Genomic DNA, 24459 nt, shown 5'->3' with positions numbered 1-24459 from the left:
CCAGGAACTAGGGAGCCAGGCTTGGGGTGTCGGGGCCGTGCCCCGCGGCTTCTCTGTCTGACAGCATCGAGATTTGTGTTGGTAACTCCCGTAAACTTTCCAAGTAAACTCCCGTAAGGGGAGCCGGAAACTTAACTCCTTCACTTCCCTGGAGGGCAAGTTTGGGAAGCACACCTGGTGCAGACGGGGGAGGGGATGGAATGTGAGCCTGCTTCTGCGCAGGAGTGCTCTAGTGGTAGGGCCGCGGAGGGGTTCTCTTCTGAACCAGCCGCGCAGCTGTCCCCCACACTAGCTGAGCTCTGCTTCTTTTAGGCCTTGCCCCTTGATGCCCAGACAGGTTTAGGGCCTAAGCTGGGACTTGAACCTGAGCATCAAGCATTTGTTAAGTGAATGAAGAAGTTCAGCAATACAGCCATCAGCCGTGGGGGAGGTGGCTGCACTCCTCACAAACTATGTATTCTCCTCTCTGGCTTTGTTCATCTCTGCTACCACCGAATCCAGCCGCTACCATTCCTTGCTCTGGACTAGTACAGGGCTGCTCATTGGTCTTTTGTTCATGTTGTAACCAGAGATCTATTTAAAGGGGACAAAATTGTTATGAAACTTTATGTTGAAAATCCTTAAATTATTTTACATAAAGGCCCAAATTCTTAATTTGGCCTCTTGGTCCCACCCCTTCTTTTGCCCACCCCCATGCATTCCAGTCCTCCTAGTGGCTTTTCAGTTCCTCAGACTTCCCTTATTCCTCCTGCCTCAGGGCCTTTGCACCAGATGTTCCTTCTTCCTGGTATGCTCTTAGCTCATGCCCTTATCACCTAGTTAACTCCTAGTATCCTTCAAATTCAAGCTCAGATGCCCCTTTGGAGTGGCCTCTCTTCTTCACACTAGGTTGGATCAGCACCCTTCCCCACACATAAACTCATTATTAGCCTATACCTTTACTTCATAAAACCTATTGCCGATTGTAGTACACACGTGACTAGGTGGTTATTTATTTGTGCCTGTCTCTCCCACTAGATTGTAAGCTACACAGGGGCAGGAGTAGGGTCTGTTTTGCTCACTGTTTATTTCTGGCACTAACAGTACCAGCGCACGATAGGCATTTAGTAAATATTTACTATTTCCCTCATCCACTTACCTTCCTCTCCCCTGTCTAAATATCAACTATTTTTAGGGACCAGCTGAACTTTTCTCCAGGAAATGTCCTCAAGTGGGAGAATGAAAAGGGATCCAGGTTTGTGTCCCCTTAGAAACTACCCTACTACCCCCACCCCCTACAGCCACCCCTCCAAGGGTAGTGTAAGGAAAGACTTGTTTTTCCTACTCATACAGAATACTTCTGGGACCAGACACAGGTTTTGTTTAGTTTTTGCCATACTAACCAATTCTCTGACACAGCTGTGGTCATTCAATTCAGTTCCGAGACTATCTACCTGGAGTTAGCATCAGATCCCACAAGTTAAGGGCTAAGTCCCACAAGACTGTCCCCACTTCAGGTGGCAATTGTAAGTCTCAGACTGTCACCTGTGCTTCTCCTCTGAACCCCTCAACAGGTTCAATAATTTAAAATTGCTTCCAGAACTCAGAGAAACACGTTTACTGGTTTCTTATATAATAAAGGATATGACAAAGGATACAGACAAACAGCTAGTTGAAGAGATTCACAGGGTGAAGTGTGGGTCCTCAGTGCAGGAGCTTCTGTGCCAATGGATTTGGGGTGTATGTGTTCACCAACCTGGAAGCTTTCCAGAGAGAGACTTCATCACATAGACATGGTCATGACTGACAGTTAACTCAGTCTCTCTCCTCTCCCCTCCCTGGAAGATAGAAGGTAGGGTGGAAAGTTTCAAGCTTCTAATCAAGGCTTGTTCTTTCTGGTGACCAACCACATCCTGAGGCTACCCAGAAGCCCACCAAGAGTTGCCTTATTAGGACAAAAAGTGCTCCAATCACCCAGGAAATTCAAGGGATTTAGGAGCTCTGCCTCAGAAAACATGGTCAGAGGCTAAACTTTAGAACAAAAAGCTGCCCCTAGCACTTTTATTGCTTAGGAAATTACAAAGGTTTTAGGAGTTCTGGACAGGAGCTGTTTATTATATCACTAGAGGCCCGGTGCACGGATTTATGCACTGGTGGGATCCCTCAGCCTGGCCTGCACCCTCTCACAATCCGAGACTCTTCAGGGGATGTCAGACGGCCAGTTTCAGCCCAATCCTTGCAAGCCACTGGGCCTCTAGTATGCATATAAGATCTTTGGTTAATCTCTTCCCGCCCTCCCCCCTTCCCTCTGAGATTCATTAGTCTGTTCCATGTTTCCATGCGTGTGTGTTGAGCATCTGCCCCTTGGTGGTCAGTGCATGTCATAGCTATCAGTTGAACGGTCGAATAGTCACTTAGGCTTTTATATCTATACTAGGGGCCCAGTGCACAAATTCGTGCACCTTGAAAGGAACTGTGGGCCCTCACTGGTTTAGCTCAGTGGATAGAGCGTCGGCCTGTGGACTCAAGAGTCCCAGGTTCGATTCTGGTCAAGGGCATGTACCTTGGTTGTGGGCACATACCCAGTGGGGAGTGTGTTGGAGGCAGCTGATCGATGTTTCTCTCTCAGTGATGTTTCTAACTCTCTCTCCCTCTCCCTTCCTCTCTGTAAAAATCAATAAAATATATTTTTTTAAAAAAGAAGAAGAAAGGAACTGTGGGCTACAAGGCTGCGGTGGGCATAGGGGTGGGTCTTGGCCCCCGCCCGGCCACTCCCCCGCAGCCCCAGGTCCCCTGTCTGCCAGCAGACCCACTCCTGCTGCTGCTGCTCCCATGCGCAGATGGTGCCAGCCCCACTCGCACCCTCTGATGGTGCAGAGCGATTGGGGTTGGCGCCAGCAGCGGTGCGAGTGGGGCCAGCATCATCAATTGGGTGCAAGCGGCAGCTGGTGCCCCGATTGCCCCTCAGGAGCAGGGGGAGGTGAAGAAGCCCTCAGGCAGGGGCTACTGGGACAAGCAGCCGCCGCTCGCACCCGCTGGCGGCACCAAGTGATTGGGGCCAGCACCAGGCACCAGCAGCGGGTGCAAGCAGTGGCTCTGGCACCGGCAGCAGGTGCAAACGCCGGGCGAGACTACGGCATGCAAGAGCAAAGAATTTTCAGTAACCACCAGAGGCTTGCCAGATGACAGTGACTTGTGCCCCCGCTCACCTGGTCCACCATCCATACGTGGCTGATGCCCGCCATGTTTTGTGTGTGTCCCCTGATGGTCAGCACACGTCATAGTAACCAGTTGTTCGGTTCCGCCGTTTGGTCTATTTGCATATTAGGGTTTTATATATCTACTAGAGGCCCTGTGCACAAAAATTTGTGCCCTCGGTGGGGAGGGGGTTCCCTCAGCCCGGCCTGTGCCCTCTCGCAGTCTGGGACCCCTCGGGAGATAATGACCTGATGGCTTAGGCCTGCTCCCAGGTGGCAGAGGGCAGGCCCAATCCCTTGGTGCAGCCCCTGGTCGGGCTCAGAGCAGGGCCGATTGGGGAGTTGGGGCGCCTCCCCCTGTCATGCACAGAGCAGGGCGATCAGAAGGTTGTGATGCCACCCTCAGACACACTCAGGGTAGGGCCGATTGAGGGGTTGGGGCACCGTCCCCTGTCTCACTCAAGGCAGGGTCGATGGGGAGGTTGCAGTGCCACCCCCTGTCACGCACAGAGCAGGGCCAATCAGGGGGTTGGGGCACTTCCCCCTGTCACGCACAGAGCAGGGCCCATCAGGGGGTTGGGGAGCTCCCCCCAGTCACGCACAGAGCAGGGCCCATCTGGGGGTTGGGGAGCTCCCCCCTGTCATGCACAGAGCAGGGCCCATCAGGGGGTTGAGGAGCTCCCCCCTGTCACTCACAGAGTAGGGCCGATTGGGGAGTTGGGGCACTGCCCCCTGTCACAGACAGAGCAGGGCAGATCAGGGGGTTGGGCGCCGCCCTGTATCACCCACAGAGCAGGGCTGATCAGGGGGTTGGGGTACCACCACTCACACTCAGGGCAGGGCCAATGGGGAGGTTATGGCTCTACCCTGTCACACACAGAGCAGGGCCCGTGGGGTGAGGGGGTTGGGGCGCTGCACCCTGTCACACACAGAGCCGCAGGGTGATCAGGGGTTTGGGGAGCTCCTCCCTATCAGGCACAGAGCAGGGCCGATCAAGGGGTTGGGGCGCCTTCACCTGTCATGAACAGAGCAGGGTGGATAGGGAGGTTGTGGCCCCGCCCCCTGTCACACACAGAGCCGTAGGGCAATCAGGGCGTTTGGGCGCTGCTCCTGTCACACTGATCCCGGTGCCGGGAGGCCTCTCAGCTCCGCTGATTCCAGTTCTGGGAGGCATATTACTCTTTTACTATATAGAATAGAGGCCTGGTGCATGGGTGGGGGCTGGTTGGTTTGCCCTGAAGGGTGTCCTGGATCAGAGTGGGGGTCCTCACTGGGGTGCCTCGCCAGCCTGGATGAGGGGATGATGGCTGTTTGCAGCTGGTCACACACCCTTCAGGGTGGGGGTCCCCACTGGGGTGCCTGGCCAGTCTGGGTGAGGGGCTGAGGTCTGTTTTCAGGCTGGGACTGAAGCTCCCAACTGCTCCTTTTTTTCTTTTTTTTTTTTTTATTCTGGGCCAGCTTTAGCTCTGAGGCTCCAGCTCTTAGGCCTCCGCTCCTGAAAGCAGCTATCTGGTTTGTTTTGGTTCTATAATCGAAACTCTGTATCAACTCCAGCTCTGAGATCCCAGCCGGCTGAAAGCTGGTTCCTGGGGTTTTGTTTAGCATCTATATTTGTTACAATGTTTGAAACTGCAGGCTCAGAGGCCTGCAGCGGCAGGCGGGGAACTTTGGAGTCCTCCGTCACTGAAGCAAGCAAGCCTCATGTTCAGTTTCAAGCTGCCTGGCTGCCGGCCACCATCTTGGCTGACAGTTAATTTGCATATCTCGCTGATTAACCAATGGGAAGGGTAGCGGTCGTATGCCAATTACCATGTTTCTCTTTTATTAGATAGGATCCTATCTAATAATAGACAAACATGGTAATTGACCGTACCTTCACTACGCCTCCCATAGGCTAATCAGCAAGATATGCAAATTAACCCAACCAAGATGGCGACCGGCAGCCATGCAGCTGAAGTGAGCAGGAGGCTTGCTTGCTCCAGTGATGGAGGAAGCCAAGGTTCCCCGCCTGCCGCGGCCTGGCTCTGAGCTCCGAAAGCAACAACGTTTCAATTATAGAAGCTAAACAAACCCCAGATACCTGCTTTCAGCAGGCCGTGGCCTCAGAGCTGGAATGAGCGGGAGCCCGGCTCTCAGCTCCAGTGACAGCAACAAAATTTCAATTTTAAAAGGTAAATAAATCCCAGAATAAAAAAGAAAAAAAGGAGAGGCTGGGAGCTTCAGTCTCTGGCCAGCCTGCAAACGGCCCTCAGTCCCTCACCCAGACTGGCCAGGCACCCCAGTGGGGACCCCCACCCTGAATGGGGTGTGACCAGCTGCAAACAGCCATCAGCCCCTCACCCAGGCTGGCCAGGCATCCCAGCAGTACCCCCACATGGGGGAGCTCTGCTCAGCCACAAGCCAGGCTGATGGCTGCCAGTACAGCGGTGGTGGTGGGAGCCTCTCCTGCCTCCTCAGCAGCACTAAGGATGTCCGACTGCAGCTTAGGCCTGTTCCCCACTGGCAAGTGGACATCCCCCGAGGGCTGCCAGGCTTCCAGAAGGATGTCTGATTAAACCAGCTTAGGCCCAAGCCCCTGGGGAGCAGACCTAAGCCAGCAGGTGGTCATCCCTTGAGGGGTCGCAGACTGAGAGAGAGCACAGACCGGGCTGAGGGAACCTCCCCCCGCCCCGAGTGCACAAATTTTTGTGCACTGGGCTTCTAGTATATATATAAAGAGCCAGGTTTGTAACATCCAAAATGACCGAAGGCTCAACCGAACGCCAGGCTGCGCGTGCAGCAGACAAGTGGGCTGAACTGCTGACCTCTTGAAGAGAGAGAGAGAGGCAGGGCTGATCAGCAGCAGCAGCAGCTGATGAGGCCCAGAGAGAGAAGCAGGGTGATCAGACCTTGCTTCTCTCTCCAGACCTCGCCAGCAGCCAAGCCTCTCTCTCTCTCTCCCAGAGGTCAGCAGTTCAGCCCGCTCACCAGCAGCCTGGGGTGGCTGCTGATCAGCCCCACCTTTATGATCAGGCCCGGAGATAGGCCCAGCAATACTGACTGGCATAGAAACTGACCAATCAGAACCAAATCTGGGTGAATTGCAAGGAGCCAATGGCTGCCTAAGAGGCAGGGCTTTTGATGCTGACTGGCATAGAAACCGACCAATCAGAACCAAATCTGGGTGAATTGCAAGGAGCCAATGGCTGTCTAGGAGGCGGAGCTTTTGACACTGACTGGCAATAGAAACCAACCAATCAGTACCTAATTTGGGTGAACTGCGAAGGCAGAACCTAAGGTGAGGGATGAAGAGGGGTTTTAAGGGCAACAGCTGTTTGGTGTAAGGTGTAAGAAAGTGGTTCAGGTTTTTTATATATATATGTGCTTTTATTTAAATTAAGCTGCTTTCCCTATATTGCAAATTTCCTATGGCTTACTCGCTGCAGGTTTTCTAATACACTGTTTATTACCTACATTGTCCAACCTCTCTCAAAAAGTATTTTTGCTAAAGATATCACAAAGAAAAGAAGATGGAACTTTGAATGAAAAGGTCTCATTTGTAATTTTAATCATTCACAAAATTAAAGTAGAAGAAATAATGTGATTAGGATAGATAAGGGGAAGCTAGAAAAAAAACAAATGATGACTGAGAACATGTAAAAGAAATATTTAATAGATTTTATGACTGGGTTTAAAAAATGATTGTCAATGGAATTTTGGGTAACAAGGATATTGTGCTGTAGGGCAAGTGACAGAAAACTAGATCCAGGAGGCTATATCCAGCCTACTGCCTGTTTTTGTATAGCTCTTGAACTAAGAACAGTCATTACATTTTTAAATGATTATATTCTACTCTCTATATATAAAGAGCCAGGGTCCGTAATGTCCAAAATAACCGAATGGACGACCGAACACCAGGCTGTACGCACAGCAGGCTTGAGTGGGTGGGGACTGGTGAGCAGGCTGAACTGCTGACCTCTCAGAGAGAGAGAGGTGGGGCTGATCAGCAGCCATCCCAGGCTGCTGGCGAGGCCTGGAGATAGTAGCAGGGTCTGACCTGCTGATCAGCTCTTGACTCTCTTTTTCTCTGGGCCTCGCCAGCCAAAAGTGGTTCAATTTTTTAATGACTGGTTTGGCAGTATGGTGCATATGGCTGGCTATCAGTCCAGATATAAGGATTATGTATTTTTTGTCTGCCAAGAGCATCTCCTCCTGTTGAAAAAGGCTTCCCGCCCCCCCCCCCATTTAAGCAATCCTATCCTATATAATCTATCCTATACTAATAAAAGAGAAAAATGGTAATTGGTGTACGACCGATACCTTTTTCATTGGCTAATCAGTGAGATATGCAAATTAACTGCCAACTAAGATGGCAGTTAACCACCAAAAAAGATGGCGGCTAATTTGCATATTGCAGGCAGGATGGTACAGCGCCATCAGAGAGCGGGTTGGGGGCGTGAGTGCCAGTGGTCGCCCAGGACCCGATCCGGCCGGCAAACCCGGACGCGAGCTGGCGGGGCGGCTGTGGTGGTCGCCCGGGACCCGATCACGCAGGGCCGGCGGGGTGGCTGCAGCGTCCGCCCGCACTCACGCTGCCAACCCGCGAGAGTGGGTTGGGGGCGTGAGTGCCAGCAGTCGCCCGGGACCTGATCCCGCTGGTAGACCCGGACGCGGGCGGTGAGGCGGCTGCGGCGTCCGCCCGCACTCACGCCCTCAACCCGGGAGAGCGGGTTGGGGGCGTGAGTGCCGGTGGTCGCCCGGGACCCGATCACGCGGGCCGGCAGGGTGACTCGCCCCCAACCCGCTCTCCCGCCCAGCAGGGGACCCTCATTTCCCCCCATCACTGGTTCTGCCCCCAGCCCAGGCCTGATGCCTCGCATCAGGCCTGGGCTGGGGTCAACGCCTGAGGGCTCCCAGTATGTGAGAGGAGGCAGGCTGGGCTGAGGGACACTCCCCCCCACACACACACACCCAGTGCACAAATTTCGTTCCCCAGGCCCCTAGTCTATACTAATAAAAGAGTAATATGCTAATTAAACTGAGTCAACTGGCCATCTTCCAGACGTCTGACTTCCTTCCAGACAAAGCCATGGTGGTGGGGGCCGAGGCAGAGGCAGTTAGGGGCGATCAGGCCGGCAGGGGAGGGCAGTTGGGGGTGAGATAAGGCCAGCAGGGAGGGCAGTTGGGAGCAACTAGGCCAGAAGGGGAGGGCAGTTGGAGGCAAGATCAGGCCGGCAGGGGAGGGCAGTTGGGAGCGAGATCAGGCTGGCAGGGGAGGGCAGTTAGGGGCAATCAGGCAGGCAGGCAGAGAGGTTAGGGACAATCAGGCAGGCAGGGAGGCAAGGTAGGGGCAATCAGGCCAGCAGACAGAGGGGTTAGGGGCGATTAGGCAGGCAAGGAGGCAAGTGGTTAGGAGCCAGTCATCCCAGATTGCGAGAGGGATGTCCGACTGCCAGTTTGGGATCGGGCCTGAACTGGCAGTGGGACATCCCCCAAAGTGTCCCAGATTAGAGAGGGTGCAGGCCAGGCTGAGGAACCCCCCTCCGTGTATGAATTTCATGCACCGGGCCTCTAGTCTACACTAATAAAAGAGAAACATGGTAATTGGCGTACGACTGCTACCCTTTTCATTGGCTAATCAGCGAGATATGCAAATTAACTGTCAGCCAAGATGGCCGCCCGCAGCCAGGCAGTTTGAAACTAACATGAGGCTTGCTTGCCTCAGTGACGGAGGAAACCAACGTTCCCTGCCTGCCGCTGCAGGCCTCTGAGCGGGCAGTTTAAGAAACATTGTAACAAATACCGCCGGACTTCAGCCAGCAGATTTGCAACATTGTAAGCAAAGGCCAGAAACCTACTTTCAGCCGCGGAGGCCTAAGAGCTGGAGCCAAGCCTCAAGGTAAAGCTGGCCCAGAATAAAAAAAAAGAAGAAGAAAAGGAGCGGTTGGGAACTTCAGTCACTCCCAGCCTGAAAACAGCCCTCAGCCCCTCACCCAGACTGGCCAGGCACCCCAGTGGGGACCCCCACCCTGATCCAGGACACCCTTCAGGGCAAACCAGCCGGCCCCACCCATGCACCAGGCCTCTACCCTATATAGTAAAAGGGTAATATGCCTCCCAGCACCGGGATCAGCATGACAGGGGGCAGTGCCCAAACCCCCTGATCGCCCTGCAGCTCTGTGTGTGACAGGGGGCGGGGCCCCAACCCCCTGAGCAGCCCTGCTCTGTGCCTGATAGGGGGGAGCTCCCCAACCCTCCCCCACCCCCATGGGCCCTGCTCTGTGTGTGATGGGGTAGAGCCATAACCTCCCCATCGGCCCTGCCCTGAGTGTGAGAGTGGCGGCACCCCAACCCCCTAATCGGCCCTGCTCTGTGGGTGACGGGGGCAGCGCCCCAACCTCCTGATTGGCCCTGCTCTGTGCGTGACAGGGGGTGGCGCCGCAACCTCCCCATCGACCCTGCCTTGAGTGTGACAGGGGGCGGTGCCCCAACCCCCCAATCGGCCCTACCCTGAGCGTGACTGAGGGTGGCATCACAACCTCCCAATATGCCCTGCTCTGTGCATGACGGGGCGGCGCCCCAACTCCCCAATCAGCCCTGCTCTGAGCCCGACCAGGGGCTGCACCTAGGGATTGGGCCTGCCCTCTGCCACCCGGGAGCAGGCCTAAGCCAGCAGGTCGTTATCTCCTGAGGGGTCCCAGACTGCGAGAGGGCACAGGCCGGGCTGAGGGACACCCCCTCCCGCCCCCCCCCCCCGAGTGCACAAATTTTTGTGCACCAGGCCTCTAGTACATATATAAAAGCCTAAGCAACCGTTACAACTGAACAACCGGAACAACAGGAATGACCGGTCAACCAGTCATTATGACACGCACTGACCACCCAGGGGCAGATGCTCAACGCAGGAGCTGCCCCCGGGTGGTCAGCGCGCTCCCACAGCCAACCTCCTGTGGCCAGCCAGCAGCGTCGGCATCCGGCATCCAGTCCTTCTGTGCCCAGTCCAGTGACCGTCGCCTCCTCTCCCAACCCCGCCAGGGTCTTTGGGTCCCTGGCTGGGATGGGGAACTGGGGGTGGGTGGCAGTGGACATGGCCCCTTTCCCAGGGAGGCCGAGGGACGGCTCTCTCCTCAGGGCCTGCGGCCAACCTCCCATGCCCTGTTCCTGCCCCCGGCCAGCAGACCCTGATCGGCCCACCGCCCGCCCACTGCAGTGGCAGTGAGGGAAGGAGTGTGGGGGAGAGGTAAGGAACCGTGCAGTGGCTGGGCGCTGGTGTCAGTATTTGGCATCCATTCCTTCCACGCCCTGCCTGGCAACCATCGCCTCCTCTCCTGACCCCACCGGGGCCTTTGGGCCCCAGGCTGAGACAGGGAACCAGAGGTGAGTGGTGGTGAACTCAGCCCCTTTCCCAGCAGGGCGGAGGGCCAGCTCCCTCCTTGGGGCCTGCAGCCAACCTCCCATGCCCTGTTTCTCTCCACCCCCCCACCCCCCCGGTCAGCAGGCCCTGATCAGCCCGAGGTCCCTCCCCCTGTTCCTCCCCAAGGCTGGCAAGACCCAATTGGCCCAGCCCTGATCAGCCCTGATCACCAGCCAGGCCTAGGGACCCCACCCATGCATGAATTCTTGCACTGGGCCTCTAGTATATAGATAATATCATAGGAGATATACAGCCTGTCTGCAGCCTGAGAAAACAGTCTATACATCAGGAAGCTGTCCTGCCTCCTCCTTGTCTGACCAACCTAGTAAAATGGTGGACTGGTGAAGAAAGAATGGAACTTGTTATTATCAGTGTAGAGCTGGCCCACTTATCTGTCTTTGAAGTCTCCTGGGATCTGTCCACATTTCCTGTGAGAGATACATCATACATTTATTTATTCATTCACATAGTCAACAAGGGAGGAGGTATAGTAGACCAGAACTCTATGTTCTTGGACCAGTTACTTCATCTCTCCAAGATCCATTTTTCTCATCTCTAAAATGGGGCTCATGACAGTACCTATCTTGAGAATGAAGTGAGAGAATTCTTGAGAGAGGCTTAGTACAGGATTTAGTAGAAAATAAATGATAGCTGGCCCTAGCTGGTTTGGCTCAGTGGATAGAGCGTTGGCCTTTGGATTGAAGGGTCACAGGTTCGATTCCAGTCAAGGGCATATGCCCAGGTTGCAGGCTCTATCCCCAGTAGGGGGCATGCAGGAGGCTCTGATTAATGGTTCTCTCTCATCATTCATGTTTCTATCTCTCTCTCTCTCTCCCTCTCCCTTCTTTTCTGAAATCAATAAAAAAAATTTTTTAAAAAGGAAATGAAAATAAATGTTAGCTGCTATTATAGCTTAAGCCTCAGCTGGGCACTGGCAGATATGTGATGGCGAATTAGACACATGGTCTAGTAGAGAAGAGAGAGGAAAACAGATCATCACTGGATAATAAAGTGTGATCAGTTCCGCTAGAGATAGACAAGCAAGAGGTAAGGGTGAAAGGCTTTAGGTTCTCTGAACACCTCAGTTTTCCTTATAGATATGTTTTTCTGTATGTAGGGAGGGTAGCATGGGGTGGAGGCTCTGTCCCAGCAATCTAAGTTCTTCCCTCCCATAGAAATACTATGAGGAAGTGACTCTGTCTTCTGTGGTGGTCATAGTGGGAGATGCTCTAAGAACCCTCAGTACCTAATCTAATCCCTCTTTTTTGATTTGTTTTTTAATCCTCACCTGAGGATATTTTTCCATTGATTTTTAGAGAGAGTGGACGAGAGAGGGAAAGTCAGAGAGAAATATCAATCTGAGGGAAACACATCCATTGGTTGCCTCCTGCATGTGCCCCAACCAGGACCCAGGCCAGGGAGGAGCCTGCAACCAATGTATGTGCCCTTGACCAGAATCGAACCCAGGACCCTCCAGTCCGCAGGCTGATGCTCTAACCACTGAGCAAAAAAGGCTAGGGGGAGATATGCTGTTAGTATGATTCTTTTTTAAAAATATATTTTTATTGATTTCAGAGAGGAAGGGAAAGGGAGAGAGAGATAGAAACATCAATGATGAGAGAGAATCAATGATCGGCTGCCTCCTGCATGCCCCCCACGAGGGATCAAGTCCACAACCCGGGCACGTGCCTTTGACTGGAATCGAACCTAGGATCCTTCAGTCCCCAGGCCGACGCTCTATCCACTGAGCCAAACCAGCTAGGACTGTTTGTATGATTTTTTTGTTTTGTTTGTATGATTCTTTTTTTTTTTTTAATATATTTTATTGATTTTTGTACAGAGAGGAAGGGAGAGAGATAGAGAGCTAGAAACATCGATGAGAGAGAAACATCGATCAGCTGCCTCCTGCACATCCCCTACTGGGGATGTGCCCGCAACCCAGGTACATGCCCTTGACCGGAATCGAACCTGGGACCCTTCAGTCCGCAGGCCCACGCTCTATCCCTGAGCCAAACCGGTTTTGGCTGTTTGTATGATTCTTTTTTTTTTTTAATTAAATCTTTATTGTTCAGATTATTACATTTGTTCCTCTTTTTTTTCCCCCCATAACTCCCCTCCTCCCAGTTCCCGCCCCACCCTCCGCCCTCACGCCCCACCCACTGTCCTCATCCATAGGTGCACGATTTTTGTCCAGTCTCTTCCCACATCTCCCACACCCCTTTCCCCCCCAAGAATAGTCAGTCCATTCCCTTTCTATGTCCCTGATTCTATTATAATCAACAGTTCATTCTGTTCATCAGATTATTAATTCACTTGATTCTTAGATTCACTTGTTGATAGATGCATATTTGTTGTTCATAATGTGTATCTTTACCTTTTTCTTCCTCTTCCTCTTCTTAAAGGATACCTTTCAGCATTTCATATAATCCTGGTTTGGTGGTGATGAACTCCTTTAGCTTTTCCTTATCTGTGAAGCTCTTTATCTGACCTTCAATTCTGAATGATAGCTTTGCTGGATAAAGTAATCTTGGTTGTAGGTTCTTGGTATTCATCACTTTGAATATTTCTTGCCACTCCCTTCTGGCCTGCAAAGTTTCTGTTGAGAAATCAGCTGACAGTCATATGGGTACTCCCTTGTAGGTAACTGAGTTTCTTTCTCTTGCTGTTTTTAAGATTCTCTCTTTATCTTTTGCTCTTGGCATTTTAATTATGATGTGTCTTGGTGTGGTCCTCTTTGGATTCCTTTTGTTTGGGGTTCTCCGCGCTTCTTGGACCTGTAAGTCCATTTCTTTCACCAGGTGGGGGAAGTTTTCTGTCATTATTTCTTCAAATAGGTTTTCAATATCTTGCTCTCTCTCAACTTCTGGCACCCCTATAATTCTGATGTTGGTACGCTTGAAGCTGTCCCAGAGGCTCCTTACACTATCCTCGCATTTTTGGATTCTTTTTTCATTTTGCTTTTCCGGTTGGATGTTTTTTGCTTCCTCGCATTTCAAATCATTGACTTGATTCTTGCGCTCCTCTGGTCTGCTGTCGGGCGTCTGTATAATATTCGTTATTTCATTCCGTGTATGCTTAATTTCTCGTTGGTTCCCCAATATAAGATCGAGGGTCTTATTAGTTTTCGTGTAGATCTCATTAAGTTTATCGACAGCTTCTAAACAGTTCTTGAGAGACCTTAAAAGTGTGGTTCTGAACTCTATATCTTCCATTGACAATTTTGTCCTGTTTCTTTGTCTCCGCATTTTGTTATGCTTCCTTGGTGTACCCCCTAGTGGTCTTTGTTCGAAGTCTTATAGTTAAATCTTGATTGTTGTAGCTAATTCCAGGGAGGGTTTGACCTCCAGGCCAAGTGGCTATGAGAATCAGCTGTGTCAGCAGTGAGAGAACTTCTGTCCTCTAGGGAGGTGCTAATCTAGCCTTTGCCTGAGGCTATCCGGCAAATGCCTCTGTGCAGGGCTTGGGCGGGGCGGGTCGCACAGGATCAACAGGGTGGGCCGGAGAGAGCAGTTATGGCGGTTCTCAGTCCTGTCCCAAAAGCTCTGCCTCTCTGAGTCCCAGCACCCGCTGCAAAGCTCGGAGAGAAAGCTGCACTCGCTCTGACCGAAGCCAGACAGTCCCGCTTCTCCTGTTTGAGTCTGGGTCCCTAAAGACTAGCCCGGATCTGGTGCTCAGAGTCTGCGACTCCCTCCCGATTGAAAACAACAACCGCGCCCTCCGCCGCCAGCCCGCTCCGCGCACTCCGCACCTCAGAATTTGACTTCACCACTGCGCCTCCTCTGAGTGTCCGTGTGCGTTTCTCTTTCCTCTTAGTTGTAGGACTTCCACTCAGCCAGCGTTCCTGTGGTTCTGGGTGATGTCCGTTCCGTGTTTTAGTTTCACTTTTGAAGTAGTTGTTCAAAGCAGCAAACTCCGGCGTTAACCTATGCCGCCATCTTGGTTCTCTCTGTTTGTATGATTCTTAATTTTTCCGTTTTATTATTCCTTAGTATATGGTGAAGCTTCCTTTGAAATGCAGGCTGATTTATCTGAGCCAGGGGACCCCAGGGGAGGTTGATGTTTACAGATGGACATAACAGAGAAAACAGTACCCCTCTTTTCCTGGGCGTGTGTGGTAGAGGCTGTGGGAATCAGTGTAGGGGAGGCAGAGTCAGGACTGTAGCCCCCTCACACAAGGTTCCCTGGAGCTTGGCTACTGTGTTCTTGGACCCCTCCAGCTGGCTGCCCACCTCCTGGGCTGTTGACTGTGGAGGTCCAGATGTCAGAGCCTTTCTCCACAGGATATATATATATAGTAATATTATTCCACATCCAAGGCCCAGGCTAGCCTTTGCCATACAGGGCTCCTGGTGACTCTCCTTGACTTCTGTGTGTTGTGACTTGTGAGCAGTTCAGCCTGGAGGAGAGGCTGGGGTTCTGAGTGCTGTAGAACTTAGGGCAGGGAGGAGGAGAGGAGCCCCCAGAACTGACTGCCTTACTGAATCCCACATCATCCCATCTGACCCTCCCAACAAGCTTGTCAGTCCAGCATTATCCCATTTTACAGATTAAGAAAGAGAAGCTCAGACAGGTTAAGGGCCTTGCATGTGATATTTGCCATCATGATCAAGCATCAGTGAGTCCCTGCTTAGATCACAGCAATTCTTTGTTCAAACCTGCTAATGATTGTGATGCTCAGAGTAAAACCTGGTCTTCACAATGACCGCCAAAGTTCTGCTCACTGCCTTTCCCCGCTGACCACCCCTGTCCTGCTCACCAGCTCTCCCCACACTGGCCTCTTTGCTATTTACTCCAGAACACGGCAGGCACATTCCACATTCCCACCTTAGGGCCTTCCCTCTAGCTGTTTCTTTTGCCCAGAACCCTCTCTTGTCCTCACCTCCAAGTTTGTGCTTAGATGTCAGCTTCTCAATGTGGCTTGCTTAGACAACATTTTAAATTCTGCAGCCCTGGCTAGTTTGGTTCAGTGGATAGAGCGTCGGCCTGCGGACCAAAGGGTCCCGGGTCCCAGTCAAGGGCACATGCCCGGGGTTGTGGGCTGGATCCCCAGTGGGAGGCGTGCAGGAGGCTGCCTATCAGTGATTCTCTCTCATCATTGATGTTTCTATCTCTCCCTCTCCCTTCCTCTCTGAAATCAATAAAAATATATTTAAAAATAAATAAATAAATTCTGCAAACTGCTACCCACCCTTTTTGTAGCACTTATTTTTCAACATACTATACGATTTATTTTTCTTGTTTGACTATTTTCCCTTAACAAGAATGTAAACTGTACAGAGACAAAGGGATCAGTATCTTGTCCTCCGATGTATCTCCAGCCCTTTGAACAGTCCTAGCCTTTAGCAGGTTCTCAAAAAATGTGTCCAGTGGAGGACGAATGAACGCTTAGATCTAAGGATTGCAGACTGGAAGCCTGTGAACTGGTGGAGGCTTCTGGTTACTTGAGAGTGGGAGCGCGATTGCAGGAATGGTCGCAGGGGGCTCCCGCGCATCCCAGGCTTTCCCTCTCGAGGAACTACGTTTCCCATGAAGCTCTGGGCACAGAGGGGCCGCGCGGTTGCTGCCGGGAAGGGCATACGTGCGAGAAGTCAGGTCCGGTGCTGCCAGGATGGCCTCTCAGCGAGGTGGGCTTTGCGTCGGGGTGCAGGCGAGCGAGGGTGTGGATCGCGTCCTGGGGACCCTTCCTGACTTGATATGGCAGGTCGAACCCACCCTCGGGACTTTGCGGAAAGATGGATGGGCGTCAGGAAGGGGAGGGGTACCTGCGATGGGGACTGAGTCGTTACTGCAACCCTCGAGGAAGGTCGGTCGTTAGGGAAAAGGCCGCACGAGGGTCGCTTTGAGACCGCGTGCAGTGGAAAAGGTTCCTTCCTCTCCCTCCCCGTCATCTCCGTGCAGCCATCTGCCCCACGTCAGCAGAAGAGCCTCATTGCCCGTTTTATAAATAGGAACATTGGGGCCTGCAGAGGAGCAGGGTCTCAGCCTACAGCCTACAAACCCCTTATGTGACTTTGCCTCTCAGACAAAACCCGCAGCTGGTGTCAAGTTTCCCCGGGACAGTAGAGTCGGCCTCAGGGGTGGAGTGGAAGCTGACCCCCTGTCTGTGCCCCCAGTGTTCCCACTTTCCTGTGTGGTGCAGCAGTATGCCTGGGGGAAGATGGGTGCAAACAGTGAAGTGGCTCGGCTACTGGCCAGCAGTGACCCACTGGCCCGGATCTCAGAGGACAAGCCATACGCAGAGGTGAGAGCCCGGCAGCCCACTTAGACTCCTCGGCTCAACAGGACCTGAGGCAAGGCACGTGGATCACCTGGGAGGGGGAAGCTGCACCCAAAGAAGAAAGGTTTTCTCATAATAGGCCGGGGTTTCCAGTGTCCTTCCTCAAAGAACTCTTAGCACTTACTGAATTTTATTCAGTCTTCTCTGACAATTAAAATTTTTACTTTGACTTTTACATTTTTATTTTATTTAAAAAAATTACTTACTGCCCTGGCCAGTGTTTCTAAGTGGTTAGTCTTGATCCCCGCCGGCACTGAAGGGTAGAAAGGTCGTGGGTTCTAGTTCCTGTCAAGGGTGGGTACCTGGGTTGCAGGTTCAATCCTCTGCTTGCAGGAGGCAACCAATCCATGTGTTTCTCACACTGATGTCTGTCTGTCTCCCTTCCTCTCTCCCTCCCTTCCACTCTCTCTAAAAAATGAATGGGGGAAAATATCCTCGGGTGAGGATTAACAAAAGTATTTATTGATTAGAGAGATATTGATTTGTTCCACTTGTTTATGAATTAATTGGTTGCTTCTATTTTTTATTTGTGTATTTTATTTTTAGTTTTAATTTCAGAGAGGAAAGGAGAGGGAGAGAGACAGAGACATCAATAATGAGAGAGAATGGCTCATCAGCTGCCTACTGTATACCCCATACTAGGGATGGAGCCCGCATCCTGGGGATATGCCACCTGGGAATGGAACTGTGAACTCCTGGTTCATAGGTCGACGCTCAATGAGCCATGCCGGCCAGGCATTGGTTACTTCTTGTATGTGCCTTGACTGGGGATCAAACCCACAACCTTGGAGAATTGGGATGATGCTCTAACTAACTGAGCTACCTGGCCAGGGCACTAGCTTTTACATTTTTAAACCTAAAATTATAGGTTTAAATTATATTTCTGCCCATTTAGTAGAGAAAAAGCCAAAAGCATAGGGAGGCTTTAGCCTCTAAATCTGAGACTGGCATAAATGAATGCTAACACCTCCTGGAGCTATTTGAGCTTGAGAGATTTCTAGTGACCTTGACAGTGTAGGTGTTATTCTCCTTGCTGGACAGATGAGAAAACTGAGACCCAGAGACAGGAAATAACTAGTCTAAGCCTCCACAGCTGGTTAGAGGCAGAACCTGGACTAGAGCCTGGGTCTTCTGCTCCTGGTATTCTGGGGTCTGCTGCCTCATTTTAGGTCCGTGATTGCATGAGGATTTATACCCAGTGCTGGGAGGCCTGTCTTGGGATTTAACTGCCCTATGGGGAACACAGGGTAACTCTGGCATTGGGGCAGGCAAACTGGTGGTGTATGTTTTTCTCTCTTTTCTCCCAAATTTCCTGTTTTTCCAGCTGTGGATGGGGACCCACCCCCGGGGAGATGCCAAGATTCTTGACAGTCGAATCTCTCAGAGGACCTTAGGCCAGTGGATCGCTGAGAACCAGGACTGCTTAGGCTCAAAGGTCAAGGACACCTTTAATGGCAAGCTGCCCTTCCTCTTCAAAGTGCTCTCGGTTGAAACAGCCCTCTCCATCCAGGCACACCCTAACAAGGTATAGGATCAGAATGGGGTACAATCAAGGTAGAGAAGAGCTTACTTTTAAGGCCCTCTAACAATTTTTTAAAAATATATATTTTATTGATTTCAGAGAAGGGAGAGGGAGAGATAGAAACATTAATAATGAGACAGAATCATTGATCGGCTGCCTCCTGTACACCCCACACTGGGAATTGAGCTCGCAATATGGGCATGTGCCCTGACCAGGAATGGAACCATGACCTCCTGGTTCATATGTCGATGCTCAACCACTGAGCACGCCAGTCTGGCCCTTTTGACAACTTTTACTGCTGCTTTTACCCTACCTATGCTAGGCTTCCTCTCAAAGCTAAATCGAGGCCTGACAACTCGGCAAGACTAGATGATGGTGACACATGCTGGCAGCTAAATCTAAGTGAACAGCTGACCAGCCTGTGCCAGGGGAGTTTCTCTCACTTTACCCAGCCCAGGACTATTCATATCTGACATTTTCCTATTTGGTTCTTTTAGAGAATTCACCTTTTAGGGCAGGGCAGGCACCCTAGCTGTTGCCTCAGCTCCACCCCCGGGAGTCTTTCTGCAACAATCCCATGAATAACATCATAAGCATTTGCCTATCCAAACTCCTCATTTCTAGATGAGCAAAGTAAGACCCAGAGAAGTGAGGGATTTACCCAAAGTCACACAGCTTGTGTCAGAGTGTGGCTTGGTGTTTGGGTTTCCTGATTCCCAGTCCAGGCCTCTTAAAGACTGCCCCCAGACTTGGCCCATGTCTCTGCCCTGGGTTGGCTGAACCTGGAATTTCTGCATTATGCCTTGACTGGGCTTGTTGCTAGAAGTAGGAAGCTACTGCTTTCTGGGGCCTGGGAGGGTAGGGAGCAAGGCCTGGGTGGGACTGGTAACCTGCTAGGTGATGGCTGCGCCTTGACCTTCCTCCTCTTCCCCTGGCCATCCCACAGGAACTGGCAGAGAAGCTGCACCTCCAGGCTCCACAGCACTACCCTGATTCCAACCATAAGCCAGAAATGGCCATTGCCCTCACCTCCTTTCAGGGCTTATGTGGCTTCCGGCCAGTTGAGGAAATTGTGACCTTTCTGACAAGTAAGGTTTAGCAAAATGCTGACAGCAAGCATATTGGGGCTAGAATACATTGGCAACCCAGGGCTGAGCTAGAACAGTGGCCAAGAACAGAGGTTGAATGTCACAGGAACTGAAAGGCTGGTTAGCCTCATGAATTCTTGAAGCTACTGGGATAATCCCATGAGACCAGGCTTAGGTGTGGTTGCTGTGGGCTGGTGGTGAGCAGTCGGTTTTCACTGCAGTTTGCTTAGCACCGCCTGACTTCTTGGTTAGGGATGGGATGGATAGGCCCCCTGCAACTTCCCACTTCTGTGGGTTCTATCTTGCCATTCCTGATATGGGCTCTGGCCTGGCCTTCCTGCAGAAGTGCCCGAGTTCCAGTTCCTAGTTGGAGATAATGCAACAACCCAGCTGAAGCAGAGCCTAAGCCAGGACTCCCAAGCCATGGCCTCTGCTCTGCAGCGCGGTTTCTCCCACCTGATGGAGAGCAAGAAGCAGCTGGTGGTGGAGCAGCTCAACCTGCTGGTGAAGCGGATCTCCCAGCAAGGTGGGTGTCACCATGGGCTGGGGCCAGCATCCTGTCCTAGGTCCCCGGCACAGACACTGGGCTGTGGGGACAGGGTTCTCAACCCCTTTGCTCAAGTGGAACACTAAAACAGGCCCGACTTAGGTGGCCTGTTGGTGACTTGGCATTTCTTTCTTAACCTTTGTGGAGCAGGGCCCTAACTGGCCATCTTCTCTAGATGGCTGGAGACTGATTGGCCTGGAAGACAATTAGGATGTTTTTCACCCAGGCATTCTGAGATTTCCCCAGCCATACAGCTGCCTCCTATGGATGGATTTGCACTTTGGAGCTAGATAGCAGGAAGAAGGAAGGGAATTTTCTCTCTCCATAAGCCTGATGCTCAGAGCTCTCAATTCGTATATCTTAAATACCTGCCCTGTGCCCAACCTTGTGCTAATTAAGGAGAGTTCAGGAAATGACTGTGGTGGGTGTGGTCATCTTTGGGTTAGAGAGTCAATAGTGAAAAGCAAAGCAGAATGGACTCTCACCTATGAGCTAATATGACACACACGAGGCCCCAGCTCCTTCTCCAGGTAACCCCAGAACTCTCCTGATTCTGTCTCTACACATTTCCCCTGCTACTTTTGAGTCACAAGTAACTGTTTTACCCAAGTCTACCAATTGTTTTGTTTTTTTGGTGTTTTCTCTGCTTGCATGCCTGTCCCTTTAGGGATTTTTGCACTCATAGCATAAGTGATTCCTTCTACCTGGAAATCCCACAGCACCCTGCTCATATGTCACCCTTGACACCTGTGAGTCTATATCATGTGCACACACAGGCCATAGACCTGTCTCCTTGACCTTTCTGTGTCCCAAGTGCTTAGCCCAGAGTAGGCATTCAGCTGTATGAACTCAGAACCCTCCAAGTAGACCAGCTGGTTTCTTCATGTGACACTGACACACCCTGCTTTTACTTACAAATACCCCCTCCCCTCCAGTACCTTTATTTGTTTTTTTAAATATATTTTATTGAGTTTTTACAGAGAGGAAAGGAGAGAGAGAGAGAGTTAGAAACATCGATGAGAGAGAAACATCGACCAGCTGCCTCCTGCACACTCCCCACTGGGGATGCGCCCGCAACCAAGGTACATGCCCTTGACCGGAATCGAACCTGGGACCTTTCAGTCCGCAGGCTGACGCTCTATCCACTGAGCCAAACCGGTTTCGCCCCAGTACCTTTAAGACAACTCAGCTGCTATCCCCCACTCCCTGCCCATTTCTAAAAACCTTCCCTCACCACTCTAGCCCAAGCTGAACTCACATTTTGACCCTTGGTGCATTCTGTCTCATGCTATCTGTGGTGACCAACCTGGGACTGAGTAATTTTCTGAGATGCAGTACTTTCAGTGCTAAAAAAGGGAAAGGCTGAATTCTTGTGTCATCTCTTACTTAGATTTTGAGCTCCTAGAACAGTGGTTCTCAACTAGGGGACATTGGCAATTACCTGGAGATATTTTTCCTTGTCAAACTTGGGTTGAGCCCTAGCCAGTTTGGCTCAGTGGATAGAGCATCGGCCTGCGGACTGAAAGGTCCCAGGTTCGATTCCGGTCTAGGGCACATGCCCAGGTTGCAGGCTCGATCCCCAGTGGGGGCATGCAGGAGGCAGCAGATCAATGATTCTTGATGTTTCTCTCTCTCTCTCCCTCTCTGATTAAAAAAACAATAAAGAAACACACACACACAAAAACCTGTGTTGAGGTGCTAATGGTATCTTGTGGGTAGAACTTAGGGATGCTGCTAAACATCCTACAATGCACAGAACAGCCCCCATAACAATCATCTGGCCCAAATTGTCAACAGTGCTGAGGGTGAGAAACAAACACTCTAGCTTAAAAAAAAAAACAAAAACAAAACAACAACAACAAAAAAACACCACACACACAATGTTTTTATTGACTTTTTAGAGAGGGAGGGAGGGGAATGTGATGAGAAACATCCATTGGCTGCCTCCTGCAAGCCCCCAACCCGTGCATGTGCCCTGACTGGGAATCGAATAGGCATGGGATGAGGTTCAACCAATTGAGCACACTGGCCAGGCCACACTCTAGCTCTTTTAATGCCTAGTGTAGTGCTAGGCATACAGAAAAATTGCCATCTGTGCAAGCTGGAGTATCAAGGAAGGCGGGTCTCCAAGAGGTTGAGCATATGGCTGGTTTAGATTCTTGTGGGCAGGCACTTGACTCTCTAAGGTGGGGCTGTGAATACCACTGAGTGTCCCTAAATGCTCTTGGGGTGCTCTGTGATTCTCAGTGGCTGCCGGAAACAATGTGGAAGACATCTGTGGGGAGCTCCTACTGCAGCTGCACCAGCAGTATCCAGGTGATATTGGATGCTTTGCCATCTACTTCCTGAACCTGCTTACCCTGAAGCCAGGGGAAGCCATGTTTCTTGAGGCCAATGTGCCCCATGCCTACCTGAAAGGAGGTGAGCCACATTTTAGCAGTGAGCCCCACTGCCATTTCCCTTGGGCCGTTTCCCCATCCAGACAAATGAGAGAGAGGGTGGTTGAGGAGACCTTTAAGGTCCCATCCAGCTCTGACTTCCCAGGGTTCCAGAGTTCCTGAGTCAGCAGGGAAGAGGCCAGCAGGGATGATGAATACTAAAACGATGTCAGACACTGCTTGAATCAATACACCAACTCCTTGAGGTCATGATACTCATGTTAAACCCTGTCAATATGTGGGGACCACAATTTGAACCTAGGCTATATTAGATCAAGTCTGTTGTTCTCTCCCCTGCATCACACTGCCTTCATTTTTGTCCTATTAACCCAAGGATTTTACATTAAAATACATGTTGCCAGGGAAGGGTGCTCCATTTTGATTGTTGGCCCTATATCCATTCTTGGACAGGAATTTCTGGGAGAATTAAGGGTCTGAGGAGGGTTGGGGCTCCCCAAAGGTGAACATGACTACCCCTAACAACAGTGAGTGAACTGTCACCTGTTTTTGGTGTCCAACGTTTTTATTCTCTCAGAGAATGCAATTCACACGTTTTTACCTAGCTGCTGTGGATTTGTAGTGCTTAAGTTTGAAGGACCAGCCTCGGAGAGCCAAACACCAAGGCATCCTTCATCAGCTCAGCATGACAATTCTCTGTCCTCAGACTGTGTGGAGTGCATGGCGTGTTCAGACAACACAGTACGTGCTGGCCTGACATCAAAGTTCATCGATGTGCCAACTCTGTGTGAAATGCTCAGCTATACCCCCAGCCCCAGCAAGGACAGGCTCTTTCCTCCAAAATGGAGTCAAGAAGACCCCTACCTTTCTCTCTATGCACCCCCTGTACCAGACTTCGCTGTTATGAAGATGGAGGTGAGTAGGGGGCCATGGTGGGTGTCCTTTTTGTGTGTGTGTTTGGGGGGGGGGGCATGATAAACCTGGCAAGATACACATTGTGGGCTATACTTGGGGCTGGGTTTCCTTTTCTTGTTAAGTTCATTTGGTGAGAGATGGTCCAGGGCCTGCCCACTCCTCTCTGTACCAGGGTCCAGATGTAGGCCTCTATGCTGACAAGAGCCTGAGCAGTGGGAGAGAAGGCGGTCCTTGGGGTTGTCCTGTGCCTGTAAACTGTAGGAGCAGTCTGAGCTACATCATTCTTTTGTTTCTTCCCACCCAGGTCCCTGGTTCAGACACTGAGTATAAAGTCTCAGCATTGGACTCTGCCAGCATCCTCTTAATGGTGCAGGGTACAGTGACAGCCAGCACTCCCACAGCCCAGGCAGAAATCCCCCTGAAACGTGGTGGGGTGCTCTTCATTGGGGCCAACGAGAGTGTCTCACTGAAGCTCACTGTGCCTGAGGACCTGCTGATATTTCGTGCTTGCTGTCTGTTGTAGAGGGCATAGCCATCCTGGCTCTCCTGCCCAGTCATCTTAAATCCTGGCCAGTCTTAACTCCTCAGGTCCAGCCCAAACTCCTTCCCTGCTCTGGACTCTTTAGTACTTCCTAGAAGAGCTGGTATAGAGCAGTGAACTCAAAAGGTAGTGACTCCTAAGCAAGCCTAGGCTGAACCATCTTCCTGGGAGGAGGGGCTCGTGTGAGGAGTAAGGGCCAATACTCCACTTGTGTTCTCACCACACCTGAGACAGACTCAATTGCAGGATAGAGCAACTATTTCACCTACAGTATTAGACAGGTTGGTGAAATCTATGGTTAGCTCAGCATCAGTTATAGCAAAAGGGTAGTAACTAATTTCTAAGAACAGGGTTCTGGCCCTGGGAGGTTAGGCCTGTGGGCCAGTATTGCTCGTCACTCTCTTGCTTTGTCAAAGCAATTAAAGATCACTTGTATTAAGGCACTGAATCTTTGGTATTTCAGTCTCTGAAGTGGGTAGGCTGGACTCTAGAGCACTTTTATAGGAAGGTGTAGACAGCTTCAGCCTCAGATGCAGAGCCTACAGGCAGGCCTTGGCCCTTCAGCCCTGCAGAGAGTGGAAAGTGGGTATAAAAGAGCAAGATT

At 51.3% G+C, this 24459-nt stretch overlaps 1 protein-coding gene and 1 long non-coding RNA gene across 5 annotated transcripts; one reads left to right on the top strand and one right to left on the bottom strand.

Annotated features, from left to right (window-relative positions):
• The first annotated feature begins 14 nt into the window (after positions 1 to 14).
• On the top strand, positions 15 to 24298 carry MPI (mannose phosphate isomerase). 4 transcript variants are annotated; one of them, XM_059656789.1, is made up of 8 exons: positions 15 to 235; positions 16683 to 16810; positions 18171 to 18371; positions 19315 to 19456; positions 19800 to 19982; positions 22251 to 22424; positions 23106 to 23314; positions 23619 to 24298. In XM_059656789.1, exons 1-8 carry the CDS (start codon positions 196 to 198, stop codon positions 23835 to 23837), a joined length of 1296 nt encoding a protein of 431 aa, XP_059512772.1. In that variant the 5' UTR covers positions 15 to 195; the 3' UTR covers positions 23838 to 24298. The 4 variants fall into 4 exon arrangements, with proteins under 4 accessions (XP_059512772.1, XP_059512801.1, XP_059512780.1 ...); XM_059656797.1 differs by lacking the exon at positions 15 to 235 and adding an exon at positions 16101 to 16193; XM_059656807.1 differs by lacking the exon at positions 15 to 235 and adding an exon at positions 16243 to 16266.
• Positions 17042 to 21847, bottom strand: LOC132211986 (uncharacterized). The gene is made up of 2 exons (XR_009447620.1): positions 21177 to 21847; positions 17042 to 20941 (listed from the first exon to the last, which is right to left on the bottom strand). It is a non-coding gene; the product is annotated as an uncharacterized LOC132211986 (long non-coding RNA).
• Positions 24299 to 24459: the final 161 nt, after the last annotated feature.

The sequence above is a fragment of the Myotis daubentonii genome, chromosome 1 (genome assembly GCF_963259705.1).
Source record: "Myotis daubentonii chromosome 1, mMyoDau2.1, whole genome shotgun sequence".
Lineage (NCBI taxonomy): Eukaryota > Metazoa > Chordata > Mammalia > Chiroptera > Vespertilionidae > Myotis > Myotis daubentonii.
The sequence above is the reverse complement of the archived record's forward strand: the minus strand, read 5'-3'. Positions and strand labels throughout refer to the sequence as shown.

What these genes read in the sequence shown, in the direction of transcription:
- MPI (XM_059656789.1), top strand. Translation starts at nt 196, where the DNA reads ATGGAATGTGAGCCTGCTTCTGCGCAGGAGTGCTCTAGTG. An exon ending in TCCAGGCACACCCTAACAAG is followed by an intron (nt 18,372 to 19,314) that starts GTATAGGATCAG and finishes GCCATCCCACAG; the next exon opens with GAACTGGCAGAGAAGCTGCA. An exon ending in TCGCTGTTATGAAGATGGAG is followed by an intron (nt 23,315 to 23,618) that starts GTGAGTAGGGGG and finishes CTTCCCACCCAG; the next exon opens with GTCCCTGGTTCAGACACTGA.